At 38.8% G+C, this 14,380-nt stretch overlaps 8 protein-coding genes across 8 annotated transcripts; 3 read left to right on the top strand and 5 right to left on the bottom strand.

The window, feature by feature from the left end:
* Positions 1-18: 18 nt before the first annotated feature.
* Positions 19-1,820, bottom strand: BEWA_042400 (protein kinase domain containing protein). The gene is made up of 5 exons (XM_004833597.1): positions 1,343-1,820; positions 1,097-1,308; positions 427-1,062; positions 333-391; positions 19-298 (listed from the first exon to the last, which is right to left on the bottom strand). Exons 1-5 carry the CDS (start codon positions 1,403-1,405, stop codon positions 66-68), a joined length of 1,203 nt encoding a protein of 400 aa, XP_004833654.1. The 5' UTR covers positions 1,406-1,820; the 3' UTR covers positions 19-65.
* Positions 1,821-1,966: 146 nt separating this feature from the next.
* Positions 1,967-3,555, top strand: BEWA_042390 (WD domain, G-beta repeat family protein; the record flags this gene model as incomplete). Its single annotated transcript, XM_004833596.1, has 2 exons — positions 1,967-2,161; positions 2,266-3,555. The coding sequence occupies 2 exons, from the start codon at positions 1,967-1,969 to the stop codon at positions 3,553-3,555; spliced, it is 1,485 nt and encodes a 494-aa protein (XP_004833653.1).
* Positions 3,556-3,571: 16 nt separating this feature from the next.
* Positions 3,572-4,933, bottom strand: BEWA_042380 (conserved hypothetical protein; the record flags this gene model as incomplete). Its single annotated transcript, XM_004833595.1, has 1 exon — positions 3,572-4,933. One exon carries the CDS (start codon positions 4,931-4,933, stop codon positions 3,572-3,574), a length of 1,362 nt encoding a protein of 453 aa, XP_004833652.1.
* A 370-nt stretch (positions 4,934-5,303) lies between these two features.
* BEWA_042370 (conserved hypothetical protein) lies at positions 5,304-6,562 on the top strand (the record flags this gene model as incomplete). The annotated part of the gene is made up of 2 exons (XM_004833594.1): positions 5,304-6,297; positions 6,333-6,562. The coding sequence occupies 2 exons, from the start codon at positions 5,304-5,306 to the stop codon at positions 6,560-6,562; spliced, it is 1,224 nt and encodes a 407-aa protein (XP_004833651.1).
* Positions 6,563-6,587: 25 nt separating this feature from the next.
* Positions 6,588-8,554, bottom strand: BEWA_042360 (arginyl-tRNA synthetase, putative; the record flags this gene model as incomplete). The annotated part of the gene is made up of 5 exons (XM_004833593.1): positions 6,588-6,862; positions 6,897-7,079; positions 7,112-7,337; positions 7,373-8,370; positions 8,533-8,554. The coding sequence occupies 5 exons, from the start codon at positions 8,552-8,554 to the stop codon at positions 6,588-6,590; spliced, it is 1,704 nt and encodes a 567-aa protein (XP_004833650.1).
* Positions 8,555-8,824: 270 nt separating this feature from the next.
* BEWA_042350 (60S ribosomal protein L10e, putative) lies at positions 8,825-9,614 on the bottom strand. Its single transcript, XM_004833592.1, has one exon. The coding sequence runs from the start codon at positions 9,546-9,548 to the stop codon at positions 8,862-8,864; it is 687 nt and encodes a 228-aa protein (XP_004833649.1). The 5' UTR covers positions 9,549-9,614; the 3' UTR covers positions 8,825-8,861.
* Positions 9,615-9,733: 119 nt separating this feature from the next.
* BEWA_042340 (conserved hypothetical protein) lies at positions 9,734-11,130 on the top strand (the record flags this gene model as incomplete). Its single annotated transcript, XM_004833591.1, has 4 exons — positions 9,734-10,537; positions 10,572-10,682; positions 10,718-10,765; positions 10,801-11,130. The coding sequence occupies 4 exons, from the start codon at positions 9,734-9,736 to the stop codon at positions 11,128-11,130; spliced, it is 1,293 nt and encodes a 430-aa protein (XP_004833648.1).
* A 142-nt stretch (positions 11,131-11,272) lies between these two features.
* Positions 11,273-13,897, bottom strand: BEWA_042330 (hypothetical protein; the record flags this gene model as incomplete). Its single annotated transcript, XM_004833590.1, has 1 exon — positions 11,273-13,897. The coding sequence occupies one exon, from the start codon at positions 13,895-13,897 to the stop codon at positions 11,273-11,275; it is 2,625 nt and encodes an 874-aa protein (XP_004833647.1).
* Positions 13,898-14,380: the final 483 nt, after the last annotated feature.

Raw genomic sequence — 14,380 nt, 5'->3', positions numbered from 1 at the left:
ATATGTCAAGTATAAGATGATACTAATACACATTTAAAGTGAGGTGGTGTTGTCCATCCCATAAGTTACTCTGGTACCATTTCAAACAGAGCTCTAGTGTCTGGAGAATTACGTCCAAACTTTCTATGCCTTAAAAGAGTTAGACATTTGGGGAAGCATCCTGGATCTCTCTGTCTGGCGGACTTTTCTGGGTCATATCTTCTCGTGGATTTCGAGGATAAATTGTATGGAATAGATGATATCTTCCGAAGAATAAGCGGTATACCCCTCAACGTCGCATCGTCAAACTTTTGGGAATCTGAGACTGTTTAATAGGAGACTAGCAAACTCACATTTTATACAGGTGCGACGCTCCAGAGCGTTGAGCTCCTCTATAGTATTCTTGACCTTTCTGTATATATTGAATCACAATAAAACACAGCATACCCGTAAAAGTTTGATGAAGCAACATCTATACTACACTGTTGAATCCTTTCATCTCGTAACCATGGATGCAAAAGTGCATCCTTTGCCGAAAGTCTCTCCTCCGGATTCACTCTCAATAACGACTTACAAAAGTCGATTGCTAACGAATCTTTGGAGAGTAGAGGAGACTCATGGTCCCAACGTATTAGACCGTTTATGACTTCATGGCTATATTTTTCCAACGTTTGGTTTATAGAGAATAAAGGGACTCCAAACAAGAGAACATAGAGGATAACTCCACATGCCCAAACATCACTCTTTGCCGCGTTTGCTACTGTCGTACTTTGTAAAATAATTTCTGGCGATAAATACTGCAGTGAATGCTCAATAATTGCTCCAAACTTTGGTAACTCATTCAGGTTTATCATATACCTAAAAAAAGTGAAAGATGAGTTTAAACACAACCTGAATCCTCGTAACACCAAATTTTTGCATTCTTGGTCGAGAAACACAATATTGTGAGCACTAATACTCCTGTGAACAATGTTAGCATCATGCAATGTGCTGAGTGCAACAAATATTTGCTGAAAATAATGTACAAGGTCATTCTCTGTATACTTTAATCCGTGGGTAACAGAGGTAAGAATGTCTTTACCGCTAAAAAAAGTTTTAAAATATCCAAAAAACTCACGTATAACGTTGCGATATATAATAAATGTAGTACTCTTCAAAGAAGCAGTCCTTTAGTTGTAGTATATTTGGTATGATGCTGATGTTGCTCTTCTTTCGTATAAAAGTTTCATAGCGTATGGCGTTTGCGATCTCACAGTTTGACGAGTAAATCTTTACTACATATACATTCCCGTCCTTTTCGTTCCTGCATTCCCTTACTTGCGATGATACCTGTGGACGGTGAGTGTTTGTTGTGAAAACGTACTCCATGAGCTATGCACTGGCCGAGTGTGTATTCGTCGCCGAACCTGCTCTGAGACGAACCCATGATTCCGAGCTGTTGGAATTTACGGTATGATGAGCTGGACTAGTTTGAAGCTCCCCTAAAGTTTAAAAAATATGCCATTATGACTTGAGGATCTCAAAGAGCTAGTCTTTGCCACAAGATACAGGAATCCAAAGCGTTAGGAGCCAAGAAAATAGTCGAGCCTAGCAGAGTACACATAAAACTGTGATATATAGCAAAGACCGCCTCTATAGCTCTGTTTTCTTATTCATACATAAGTAATCCATACTTTAAATCGGTCCTTGTGCTGGACGGTCACGGTGGCGTCACAGTTCCAACGAAGCTGAAGCATTACCAAAACACGCGAATCCAACCTGAAGAACATAAATGTGGATTTTGTGCAAAGTGTTATGCACAATCTCAGGTGGTTACGAATCTAAGGACTGACTCTCAGTGCTTTAGGCGAGCCAATCGCACTGACGGGGGCCGGCAACACCAGAAGGATCAATTCCTACCAGAACTCAATCGTTCGGGACTTCACATAAATCTTAATATCGCATTGCTTGTATTGTATTTAATTCTCTAAATGGTAGTTATTGTAAGATGGGTGACTATTTTAAGCTTTCAAACGTGCAAGGACTGCGTGAATCGCCTTCCGAACCAATAGAGCATGATAAAGGGATTAAAAGCTTCTTCAAACAGCTGAAAGTTGTATCAGAAGATAAACAATCGTCGTCCATATCGCATCTAGCCCTGAATAATGGCGGAGATCTCTGCGCCGTTTCTTCCGGAACCAAGGTAAGCCCTTTTCACCATTACGGTATTCTATTTATGCTATTCTGGCTTCTACATCTCTATTATCGTCTAAATCCGTAGTTTTGGGAAATCATCCTCCTGTTTAGGCAATCTTCTATGACTATAAGTTGAATCGTGCCGAATATAACTTCACCTCAGCAAAGGATTTTGTTAGATGTTGCTCGTTTCGTGAAGATTCCAAGCTGGCAGCGGTTTCTGATGACTCTGGGAACATTCATATACTGGCACTTCCCCTAAAGTCTCTTCTAAAGGGGTTCAAAGCGCATAATGGTTCCATTTACTGTCATTCTTTTTCGTCGGATAAAGGGCATCTCATGACAGGAGGAGATGATGGGACTGTTAAATTTTGGGATATACAGGAGGAAAAATCCGTTTTGTCATTGGAAGGTCATACGGATCGTGTTAGATCATTGTGTGATCTCTCTGAAAACTCGTTTTTATGGGCTACAGGATGTTACGATTGTACTTGTAGGATATATGATATCAGATGTCCACAAACTCCTGTTTCTACCCTGCAACACGATGCTCCAATAGAGTCTGTTACGTCTTCTAAGTCATGTATTTCAATGGTAGTTTCAGGAGGAACCTTGGTTAAAATATGGGATTTGTCATCTGGCTTAAAACTAAAGTCTTCCTTACAACCTCATATGAGAACTATCTTCAGGGCATATCTTTCTGAAGATCAAAATTGTATAGTAACAGCATCTCTAGACGGGACAATAAAATTCACTGAGAACTCAAGCAAATTCCCCTTGATGCATGTCTATACGCACGAGTCCGCAGTTTCTGCTTTTGACTATTCGCTTTCTGGAAACACAATGGCTTCCGGTTTATCAACCGGAAAGTGGCTAATTAGACACAATAGCTCTGGTTTTGTAAAAAGCGAAACATCATCTGGTAGTACGCTACAATTGCGCGCGGTAATGGAAAACAATTCAAAAGTTTCTGGAAACATCACTTCAGTAACGGGATACAAGACAGTTAAACTTGGAGTTTTGGATCGCCTTGTAAAGGCATTCCAATATCAGGCTGCTCTAGATTTAGCTCTCACACTTACACCAGATCATGTATACAACCTGGTTGAATTGCTGATTTTGAGGGGTTCTCTTGGAACGGCTGTCAAGGGGAGAGATGAACAAACTATCATACCGCTATTAAAGTTTGTTTCTTCACAACTGAATCGGGATGTTTACAACACAAGTATACTTTTGGAGTTTTTACATACCGTTTTGGATAACAATACATGGCTTAAAACGTGCTCTGATGCAACCGTGATAAAGGAACTCAGAAAGATACCCAGCAAGATTAATCTGGAGCTTTATCAACATACAATCCTCTTGAAATTGCAAGGGATGATAGATTTAATTCTTACTTAATTATTAAAGTATATGCTTATGTAATTTGTACTCTATCTTGCGATATTCTCTGTTCCAAAATCGTAGCATATGGTAGAGTCTCCTTCCCCAAGTAAGGGGAAACCATCTCAATGTTGGAATGGATACGATTCCACTTGTAAAGGTTAGGCTTCGCAATGTCATTCTGTTTCCTGCAGTAAATCTTGTGTCTGTCCAAAAATTCGTGTACGAAATCATAGCTTCCATACAAATCCATGCATATGCCTTGTACCAATTCTATGTCTGTGAATAAGTTGGTGGAACTTTTCTTGCACTCTGTGCAGTATTCACAATTCTGTGGTTGTTTTCCTGTGGAACTCTTCAAATTTACGTTATTCTCCGAATTATTTTGCGATGAAAGCTTTAAATACACTTTATCATTTCTACCGATGTGTCTAAGGATTTTCACTTTATTAAACAAACAATCTAAATTTATTAAAACTGATAGAGAAAGTGATGAAAACCCGAACTTGGATCCAGTTTTCAGTGAATAGCATGTCATAGTTTGCAATAACCTGTCACAATCTGTAAGGGTTAAAGGGGCTAATTCACAATTTAATCTATGATCTATAGCACTTAAAAGGTTTTCTATATCTCCAATATGGTCATTATTAACACGTCCGATATAATAAAGAATGTTGATCATATCCCTTATGCTACATTTTTCGATAATGTGCGGTGTTAAACATGATAATGCAAATGAGAAGTTAGCATTAATCGGACGAGTATCAAACCCTAGTTCTCCAAGCCGGCTAAGAACTGATAACACTCGAACAAGATCCTTGATCCTCTCAAAACTTGACATCAAATTCGCAAATATATTATCATCTAGCTTTTGGTCAAAACTTCTTTTACTCCCTACATATATGAAATTTCCAGCAGACCTCCAAGCTTTGACGATTGATTCTCTTTTATCGACCATATCTTCAACTTTGTCAAGCCAAGAACTATCAGAGACGAGAATAAAATTTAGAAATCTTGTAATGCTCTCAAATAGTTGCAGATTCTTGCAATCAGCACGTTTCATTTCACTTAAGATTTTTATTAGTTCAACCAGCATGACTATGTTATTCTTTTTGCTGATATGTCTCCAATTGTACAAGAGTGTAAAGAAGAAGCCATCATAGGCTACGTTGGAAACATACTTTTTGGCCGAAGTTTCTATAACCAGTTTTGCATGGTTGCTGATATGTTGCATGAGCGTTCCAGATATCCTTGTGAAGTGAGCCTTCCTAAATGATTCATCTATTTCTACCTCCCTATGTCTACGATATGCATATTTCCTACGAAAGACCGTCAAGAAGAAGAAACAAAGAGAAGCTGTTCTGGATAGTATGCAAAACTTACGGATGATGTACATTATTCAGAACAAAATTGTGATAAATCTGCTTCACATATGAAAGATGGGCTCGTCTATTGTTTAAAAGATCACGAAACTCCAGTACTGGCTTCATTTATGCTGTGCATCTTTTTTGATTGGTTAAAGCGGCTATAATAATGTGATTAATAAAGCCACGTTGCGATAATGTGTTAAAATTAGGAATGAGGTGGAAGAATCCGCGTCTGTAATGTTATGGTGTGTGTTCTTTGCCCAAATTTCCAGATTATGTTTATAATTTTCGTCTTTTGTAATTGTTTTATTTAAATGGATGTGCCCTGTGCCTCCATAATATAATAGTTGGCGGTAGTTCTCACCAAATCACATCTCAGTAGTCCACCGGAAATGAGATATGTACTTTAATGTAGGATATGTCCTATATATTGTACTAGTAACGCCTGTATTTTGTAGGAGGTTCTCGTTTTTAAACACTTCTGCGCTGAAAGGCCAGGGCTTTGATAGGTCACATCTCCCCGAAGCAAAGCTGCGCCGTTTGGGACGGATTACGCCATGCAATGCGGCAAAGAGGACAGGAGTATGTGTACCTGAGGATGTTGCGCTATTTGGAAACACTGTAATATCCTACGAGTGCCTGTATACGAAGGACGGTCGCACGCAGACGGGAGATGAATGGGAGACAGAAATGACACAGGACGCACTTCGTGCTGAAAGGGTCAAAAAGAAGAAGCCAAAGAAGGTAAAGCGTTTGGGAATGTTTGATGATGAACCTGATTCCGGTTTTAAAAAGATCACACTCCCACCTCCTTATAACACAACAGAGATGCTCTTGCGTGAAGGGACTCCATACTTGACCATAAGTTCATGGATTCCTGGTTTAAATGTAGATGACATAAAGGTTATCGTCGATTATTCCGGGAAATTAGTGAATACTGAATCATACACAGATGAAGTTGTCAAGGAAATTCCAAACTCCCCTCAAGTTTTAGAATATTATCAAACATCGGAAGAAGTGCCTCCACCATTTGAACAACACAAGTATTCATACAACAGTACCTATAATGATCTTTTTAATCGCATGGCAGGTCCAGATTACGAATTTACGGAAATCGCACCCGAAGGTAAAAAGCCTCCACTCATATTTATAAATGTTCCCAAAAACACACTTGTTAAACAATGGGAACGTGCTACATTCCGGTCCAGACGTGACCCAAAAGAAAGACAAAAATATTCGCGAATACAACGTGCATACAGACCGTTTGCACATATTGACCTGAGAACTCCTTCATGTGTCTACAAAGAGGGAACCCTGCAGTTGGTATTCAAACTCACTCATATACCACCTCCCCCTGATGCATATAATGTCTACAATCTACCTGTACTACAAGGTATTGTTTCCTTTAATGTTATAAATATTTTTCAGATGGAGAAATCAAGGAATTCAGAACCCTCAACCTTGGCGCAGTTCACGGGTGGATGTACAATTGGCACCACTTTAGAAAATACGATCTCAGCTTTGATCTGTCAAAGATGTATATTGAAACGGAGAATATAGAAGTTCCCCCGCCAGATTTTGTGTTTGATATGACACCAAAACAAGTTCGCCAGTTTATGCGCGATGCTGATGCGGCAGAGAAAAAGGCTCTAAAATGATAAATATTAAGAAAAGACTAATTTTTTAAAACTTTTCCACTGGCTTGATACCTAAAAGTGAAAAAACAAGTTTCATTACTCTGTATGTGAGTTTTACCAAATTTAGAGAGCCTAGATGGACCTTGTTCCCGTCAACTATTGTGGTCTCTTTACAAAACAATTCAAATCTTTCAGAGACAGTACGGAGATATTTACAAAGTCTATGAGATATCCTTGATTTTAGTGAGTAATATACTTCATTTTCTAATCCCATCAGCGTCAGTGCCAAACTCCTTTCAGTTTCATTTCGAAATCCATCGTCTGAAAGTGCATAGTATAAATGTGCTTCACATACCCTTAATGTACTCTGGCGGTGTTCTAGAGTGTAAAAGTCGATTTAGTATTGAAAAGGCTGATGAATACGAGAGCAACAAAGAAAAGAGGGGATTAAGGCCTGTGGCTGCAATGCGATCAATAGAGTATTTATCACTCTTTTCATGATGAGTCGACAACTCAGAAAATAATATACCTCCAGCCCCTAAATAAATCTGTTGGCCGCTAACACATTACCTATTCTCTCGGACAAAACATGAGTTGTTTGTGATATGTAGTCACCATTTTGAACAATCATATCCCTGGCCAGTTTTTTTATCTGAGACAAAGTTTCGGAAATACGATACTGCGTTCCAGATCTTGACCTAATTTTATCACCTTCCTGCGATAATATGGGAGAGTAGCCCATATGTTCAATCTTGCAATCTCCAAGAATGTTTGCCTTTATTGCGATTTCTTCAAGCTAAATAAGTATATGGAAAGTACGTATGTATATACCCTCTTAAAGTGAAATTCCTGGGCTTCGTCAGTTATGTAAATTATGATATCTGGTTTGTGCGTAGAAATGCGATGACGTAAGGCGGCTAGATCCGTTGCCATATATGTGAGCGCTCCATCTCTGGTACGCAAAACAGATCTATTCGCACCCGAGTCTTTACAATCTGAAAGAAACACCTCTACATATGAATCTCCAAATTGTTTGGCAACTCCAGCCTCCAGTAGAGAATCAATTAGTTGATTTGCACGAATCTTGTAGCAACTCTCTGGAATGTGTTTTAACTTTGTAGCGTTAAAGCTCTTTAATATCTCGGTAAAATGCCGTAGAGATATTTTTACAACATTGTCCCATTGCTTTTGTGCAACACTTTTACCATTCTGCAGAGCAGTTGTTTCCAAGCGAGCTCGGTGTGCAAACAAATCATCATCTTTGTATTTCAAAGTTGAGATCCTATAATACTCTCCAAGTGTGCTTATAGTAAGTTGATCCGGAAAATCTATCCCACCTAAACCAAGACGTCTATCTGTAGTATCAATAACTTCTTCAGGATACTTGTGACCTCTGACCATCCTTTCCTTTTCCATATTTATACTTGTGTTGCAGGTCCCATAGTCCAATGATTCTAATGTTTTTGGGTCATATTCTAAAAGGTAACGTATTATAACACCCGATTGTGATCCAAAATCACCAACATGGTTCCTGCGATGAACTGTGGCTCCATAAAACTCTAACACATTTGATACCATCTGACCCATTGCCAGCGAACGTAAATGACCTAGATGGAGCTCCTTTCCTACATTTGGTCCGAAATAATCAACCACTACACACTCATTGTTCATGATAGGTATTCCCAATCTTTCGTCCGAAAGCATGGATTCTAGCCTTGACTGTATGTATTCATCCTTAAGAACAATCCTTATAAAGTCACTTGCGCCGATGAAACAATCGGATACGATGGAAATATCCTTTTTCAATTCAGTGCATAACCTATGTGTTGCTGTGTATGACCATGAATAACCATACTTTTTTGAAATGGAATCAACGTCGTCCTGCAAAATCTCTGATACGCAAGGATGTACCTTTAAATGTAAATGGCCATCATCAAGATTTAAAGAGAGATTCGTCTAAAGGGCAATGTCTACAGACGTGAAACCCGTACCAATGGTCGCTTTTCCGAGCATTTTGCCAACACACTTTCGGAATATTCTCCACATACTCGATCTATTGCGCGTTTTGCCTAAAGAGAAAGGGCGTGTAGACAGAGGAGTGGAATCTTTGCAGAAATCTACATAAACGACAGCAGATGCTGCCACAAATGACTACAAAACTTACGATTGTATCAAAAGCGGTGAATTTGGCCAAGGAATCCGCTGGTGTATTGAATGTGTAAGAGACGACTACTGCGGAGACACAAATCAGGTGCACAAGACACATAAATGTCATGTTTACACATGGCAAGAGACATTTTATAAAGTTTATATCTATTGGTTAGTTAAAAACTTTGTATTCCCCATCTGACAGGCAACTGTGGACTTTGGCGCTAAAGACCGCTGTGCGAATGCCCAAAAGTTTCAAAACGTGAGCTTGATTCGGTGTCAATGGCTTTCCCTCTTCACTTAGCACGTAGTCGCCCATTAAAACGATTTTTCCCATCTTTAGGGATGTTGGCAGTCCCAGGTTCCTGAACTGGGCCTCCATATTTCCAGGCACTTGTTCGAAATCACTTCCTCCCTCCTTAAGAACGATGGTTTCCGTTGCGATGTTCCCGGACTTTGCAAAGTCGCGCACTTTGTAGCTGTTGACCTTCTCAGCGACCAAATCTGGATGGTCGCTGGTGACCAAGAGAGCTACTTCTCCGACAATGTCCTTTGCGATTTTGTGGACGCCATCGTACAGTTCATTCTCAGGCTTTGTTCCAAGAGCCAGCTGCATGACCTTGTTCTTACCGTAGAAGAGCCTCCCTGGCAGGAGGATGGCGCGAAGGTTCTTGAGGGGCGAGTTCCTCTGGTTGCTCAGGGACAAGAGGTAAATGTACGCACCTGCCTCAGACTCCTTTGCCTCGCTAAACTTATTGATGGTGTTCCTGATGCTTTCTACCAGGTTATTTTTCCTGGTCTTGGCGTCCTTTTTACATGACGTAAGATTCACGACCTTCTTACGCTTAGATACCGCCATGTTCACTACATTTGCGTGTATCCTCCCCTAGTATACAAAAAGTAGCAGAATGCTGTAGAAATGGAGAAAAGGAAGGAGCGAAGCTCCGCGGCCAAACCCTACATGTAGCGCCTTCAAAAAACACATTTTACACATGGCGACGCAAATGCCGCAAATTTTATGACGGACCACATTTTTGTACCACCATGGAAAGCTACCTGAAACAGTTTGACTGGTTCTGCTACAGAAATGTGGCAAACAGTCGCTTCATCGCTGGAAAGTCCGGAGCTTTGCAAAGCTATGGGATGTCGAATCTACTGATTTTGTTCGTCTTTTCACTGATACTCGCCAGGATCTTCTACCTGATTTATGAATACCACTCAATATGGCACATTGCGAAACAACTGCACATAAACCCAAAGGCTATACACCTACACGGAATGGCTGAGTACGCCAGCGAAATTGTAGATCTCTACTACACCCACTTTAATCAAATTTTAAGGTTCAAAAGGCGAGTGAAGCCCGTACCCATCCCAAGGATAAGAATGCCGCTGTCGCTGGATGCAAATTCCATCAGAGTCTCCCTCGATGACCCGAATCCAGTCGATTACGTCGGCAGAATGTACGATAATGAAAACAGAAGCACCAGTCTTGCCATAAATTTCAACTTTGACTGCTCAAAAACGACATTTGTAAGCGCACACTGGGGTGTGCCCATCGAAATTGTAGAAGCGATTACAATCGCCTCCAAAGCAAGTGACTCACGTAAAAAGAGGACCATGGAGAACAGTATAGTTGGTCGATCCTTGAGTTTTATAAGGAGCTTGACTCTCCCCTTTTACCCGGAAAGGAGATTCCTGCTGGAGGATTCCATTGGTAGCATGAGCAACGCTAGCGAATCGTGCGGAGATATTTCTCTCCTGTGTAGCCAACACAACTTTTGTTCCTCAGAACCCATATGTTTCAACGCCGGCTCGAAAATAGAGTGCAAAATAAAGCCAACCATTGACGTAGGTTTATTGTATACTTGAAACACACATTTAGTATGTCGAGAGCAGTGGAATCAACACATCTATATGGGATGCTCTGGTAATGTCCCAAGAAGACACTGTGAACAAGAGGATACCACTGGTCATTGTCCTCTACACACCAAGGGTACGATTTTCCTTCACGTTTACATGCATTTTTAGACCCAGGATCCAAGAATTTTCAGTGAAGGTGGAGTAGAAAGTCATCAGGTATGGTTTAACATGCAAAATGTGGAAATTTGTAGGGATACGCTGAAATAACACTCGTTGGATTCAGAAAGTTCAAATCGGAGGCGTACACTTCATCGTTATCTAGACTTTCAACAAGAGTTTTTAAACAAGTAGTATTCTCTGGAGATGCAATAAAACCTCAAGAACCCAGGGATATGTTTGGAATGGGAGACGTTCGCGACACTGAATGTCTCATTTGTATCGCAAATAAAATGGACACTGTTTTATTACCATGTGGGCACGGTTCATTCTGCTCAAAGTGTCTATATGGGCTTAGAAATGACAAGTGTCCAGTATGCAGAAGAAATTTTTACTCTTATGTAAAGTTTCCATTAAAATCTTGACATTTTACTTTACCTGCTATTATCCTGTGGAGACGGAATCGTTGTATACTTGAGATGTATTATGACCATGTAAAAAACAAGTAGCATAAATTTTAAAAATTGGCATTGCCATATTTTATGCAACGGAGCTAAAATTGTCAACTTATTGCACACTTTTGTATCGCTTCGAGAGCAATTTATAGGTGAGCATGTTAATCTTTTGATAGAACTTTTTCTCGGATTTAATACGAGGAATAAAGTTCCAAAGAAGACCAAGTGCTCCTGCGGCTCCACAAATACCCAAAAATATTTTACATGAAGGAACAGGGAAATACCTTTTATATATTTGATCAAGTGTATCCGCAAGATTCTTTCCATCTAACCGAGAAATACTCCCAAGAGGTACTGCAGTCCACATTTTGGTCTCCATATTTTCCTCATAGTATGTGCATGCTCCATAAAAAGTTGACAGTTCCAAAAGAAGTGGAATCCTCTTTTCACTATCGTTAGAAGCGTAAAATACCGAAACAGAATCCAGAGGATCTTCAGAGATTACATCCTCAATAACAATGTTTTCATAGAGTGTATGCTTTAGAATAAATGTTCCATTTTGTACTTCGTGGACATATTTGTGATATCCTGGCACTGTATCTTTTTCTGTAAATTGAATTTCTACTTCTGCTTCATAGTCGTAATACTTGCTAACTCCACCCTTCCTTAAAATTTTATCGGTTTCTATCGTTACACATGGAGATATAGGTATCAGTATATTTCTCTGTATGCTTACTATATCATTCTCATTAATAGGCTGAGATTCCAAATCTACTACTTCCCAGTCATTCTTATGTTCCATTGTTCTTCGATACCAACAATTTAGCGGGCTACTAAAGTATATCAGTGCTGGACTTCCACTGTTTTCTGTGCAAAAATATGTACAAAATTCATAAATTTTGTCTTTAAGTGCGATACCATCTTGCTTAACATTGTTGCTTGTGAAGGTATGTACTGAAAACGAGTCTTGATTGTCACAAGTGCTAGTACATTTGATAAATCCATGCTTTATATTTTCTTTGGATATATCCTTTCTGACACTAATCAATGTGGAACAAGTAGGATTGAGACATTTATATGACTCCATTTTTGATATATCCAGTGCATGCACTCCATTTAGTTCGCAGTTGTACTGGCCAACTATCCCTCTAATATCATATTCGGCACCATTAAAAGGCTTCCAGATGTCTTCGTTGTTTATATAATAAGCTAACTTATCATCACAATTTTTTAATATTACAAGGAGAGGAACATCAAAATCAAAACTTTCTGTCCAGTATACTACTGAAACGCTCAAAATTGGATCAGATGTGGGTATTCCAGCTAGACTAGCCCTATTATGCGTGATATTTTCCATAATAAACGGGTATTCTCCTTTCAGTTTGTGGGTAAATTTACAATAATAACCTTCTATTTCATCCTTTTCTACATATACAGTTTCTCCCAAATGAACATATGTTCCAGTTGTTATCTCTAGGTTTATGGCAATCTTTGTTAGCAGCTCTGGAAGCAGGCTATTAGGCCAATCATCGGATCTTAGAGCATCTTTATCATAAACTTTTCTCCATACATTTTTTAAGTTCGTCCTCTCATACCACTCTTCACCTTGCGACTGAAAACTAATAAGGAGAGGAATTCCCTTTACCTTTGGATAGTAATAAACGGAAAGATTTCTGAGTCCAGAAACAACTGGTAAGCCTATTTGACGAGTGTCAAAAACCACGAAGAATGCAATTGAAATGTTGTTTTTGTCACTATATTTGGGAGAATAAGAATAAGTGGTATAATTGCATGAGTTCTTAGACTTTAATACTCTAGAAAGCTCTTTTTGACAAACTGTACATTCTGCATTTGTTGTATAATCTGAAATATCCAAAATATGGGCATTATTCCTTCTGCAATTTTCTAGATCAAGTACTCTTGAAATATGCAACACTCTAATCTGTATTGTGCTCCAGAGTTCGTTTGTACTGTGAGAGTAATAAAAGAGGGTGTTTCCGGACTTTATGCAAATTAGCAGAGGATTCTTTTTCTCAATGTCCCTAATCCAAAACCAAACGACTACTTTAGACACGCTATAAACGGTAAGAGATGGAGTGGCAAACTTGACATAATCTTCTCCGTTCCAAAATCTGTTTATACCAAAGGATGTCCTAGTGTTATCAAGATGCTCATATGCAACAAAACCATCTTCCACCATCGAATTGTCCTCAATCACATTTATTGTGGAAGTACAGTAACTATTATAGGGGTATTTGTATGTCCTGGAAATATCAATGTAAATAAACGAGTTCACATTACAATTAATTTCATCGAGCTTCTTATCTAGAAGTTTACCCTTTAGTTGTTCCGTATCCTTCCCATCTTCTCTCTTAATTTTTTTCCATGTATTGTCACCATTATTAGCAAAATATGCGTGAGAATTTCCACATTTTACATGTATTAAGAGAGGGTGCTCATAGGAACTATCTTTCATCCAATAGCAGACGGAAACACTATCATACTCACCGTTAAAATCTGACAAAATCTGATCTTTTTGTTTGATGCATTTAATTTTTGCACCATTTTGTAAGCTATGAGTTATTGCCTTGTATATTTCTAATCCGTCGGGACAGCTGTCTTCTGTTAGAATAACTTTGTTATCATCAATGTCATAATAATGTCGACCATCCTTATTATAGACGTTTATTAATGTATTTCCAGGGTTTTTATCGATGTATATGGTAAATTTCTCCATTTTTGTTGAATAATACCTTGTTTGCAATTTGTTCTTTTGTTTTCAAGAAATGTGTCTTTGTGGTTTAAATCATTAGATGTTGTAAAATACCAAAGACTTATGCCTAATACGATGATATCTGCCAGGTTATTAGTCTTATTTCTGAATTTGGGACAGGTATATCTCCCCTTTATGAGTGAAGAAATAGTAGTCAAGTTAATAGAATGAGGCTACCCCACCTAATTAGCATGCAGTATAGAACAATTACCTGAAGAACAATTTTCTAAATTGTAAATTGGAACAAATTGTTACAAGTGAGATGACCCTGCAACTTATAAAGGTTTAAAATCACAATTGAGTTGTATTGTCGCAAATATGTGATACCCTGTTCACTTTTCTCTGGATAAAAGTAACAAAGTTTAGCAGGGAATATCATCATTATTCATCAAAATAACAGGACTGCATCCAAAATAAATTCGCATTTTATTCTCTAACCTCAAAAAT

Source organism: Theileria equi (assembly GCF_000342415.1).
Source record: "Theileria equi strain WA chromosome 2 map unlocalized gcontig_1105316255037, whole genome shotgun sequence".
In the NCBI taxonomy this organism is placed as follows: Eukaryota; Apicomplexa; class Aconoidasida; order Piroplasmida; family Theileriidae; genus Theileria; species Theileria equi.
This window is presented reverse-complemented; position numbering and strand designations above follow the sequence as displayed.

What these genes read in the sequence shown, in the direction of transcription:
- BEWA_042400 (XM_004833597.1), bottom strand. Translation starts at nt 1,405, where the DNA reads ATGGGTTCGTCTCAGAGCAGGTTCGGCGACGAATACACACTCGGCCAG. An exon ending in GCCAGTGCATAGCTCATGGA is followed by an intron (nt 1,309 to 1,342) that starts GTACGTTTTCAC and finishes CACCGTCCACAG; the next exon opens with GTATCATCGCAAGTAAGGGA. An exon ending in GCTTCATCAAACTTTTACGG is followed by an intron (nt 392 to 426) that starts GTATGCTGTGTT and finishes CAATATATACAG; the next exon opens with AAAGGTCAAGAATACTATAG.
- BEWA_042350 (XM_004833592.1), bottom strand. Translation starts at nt 9,548, where the DNA reads ATGGCGGTATCTAAGCGTAAGAAGGTCGTGAATCTTACGTCATGTAAA.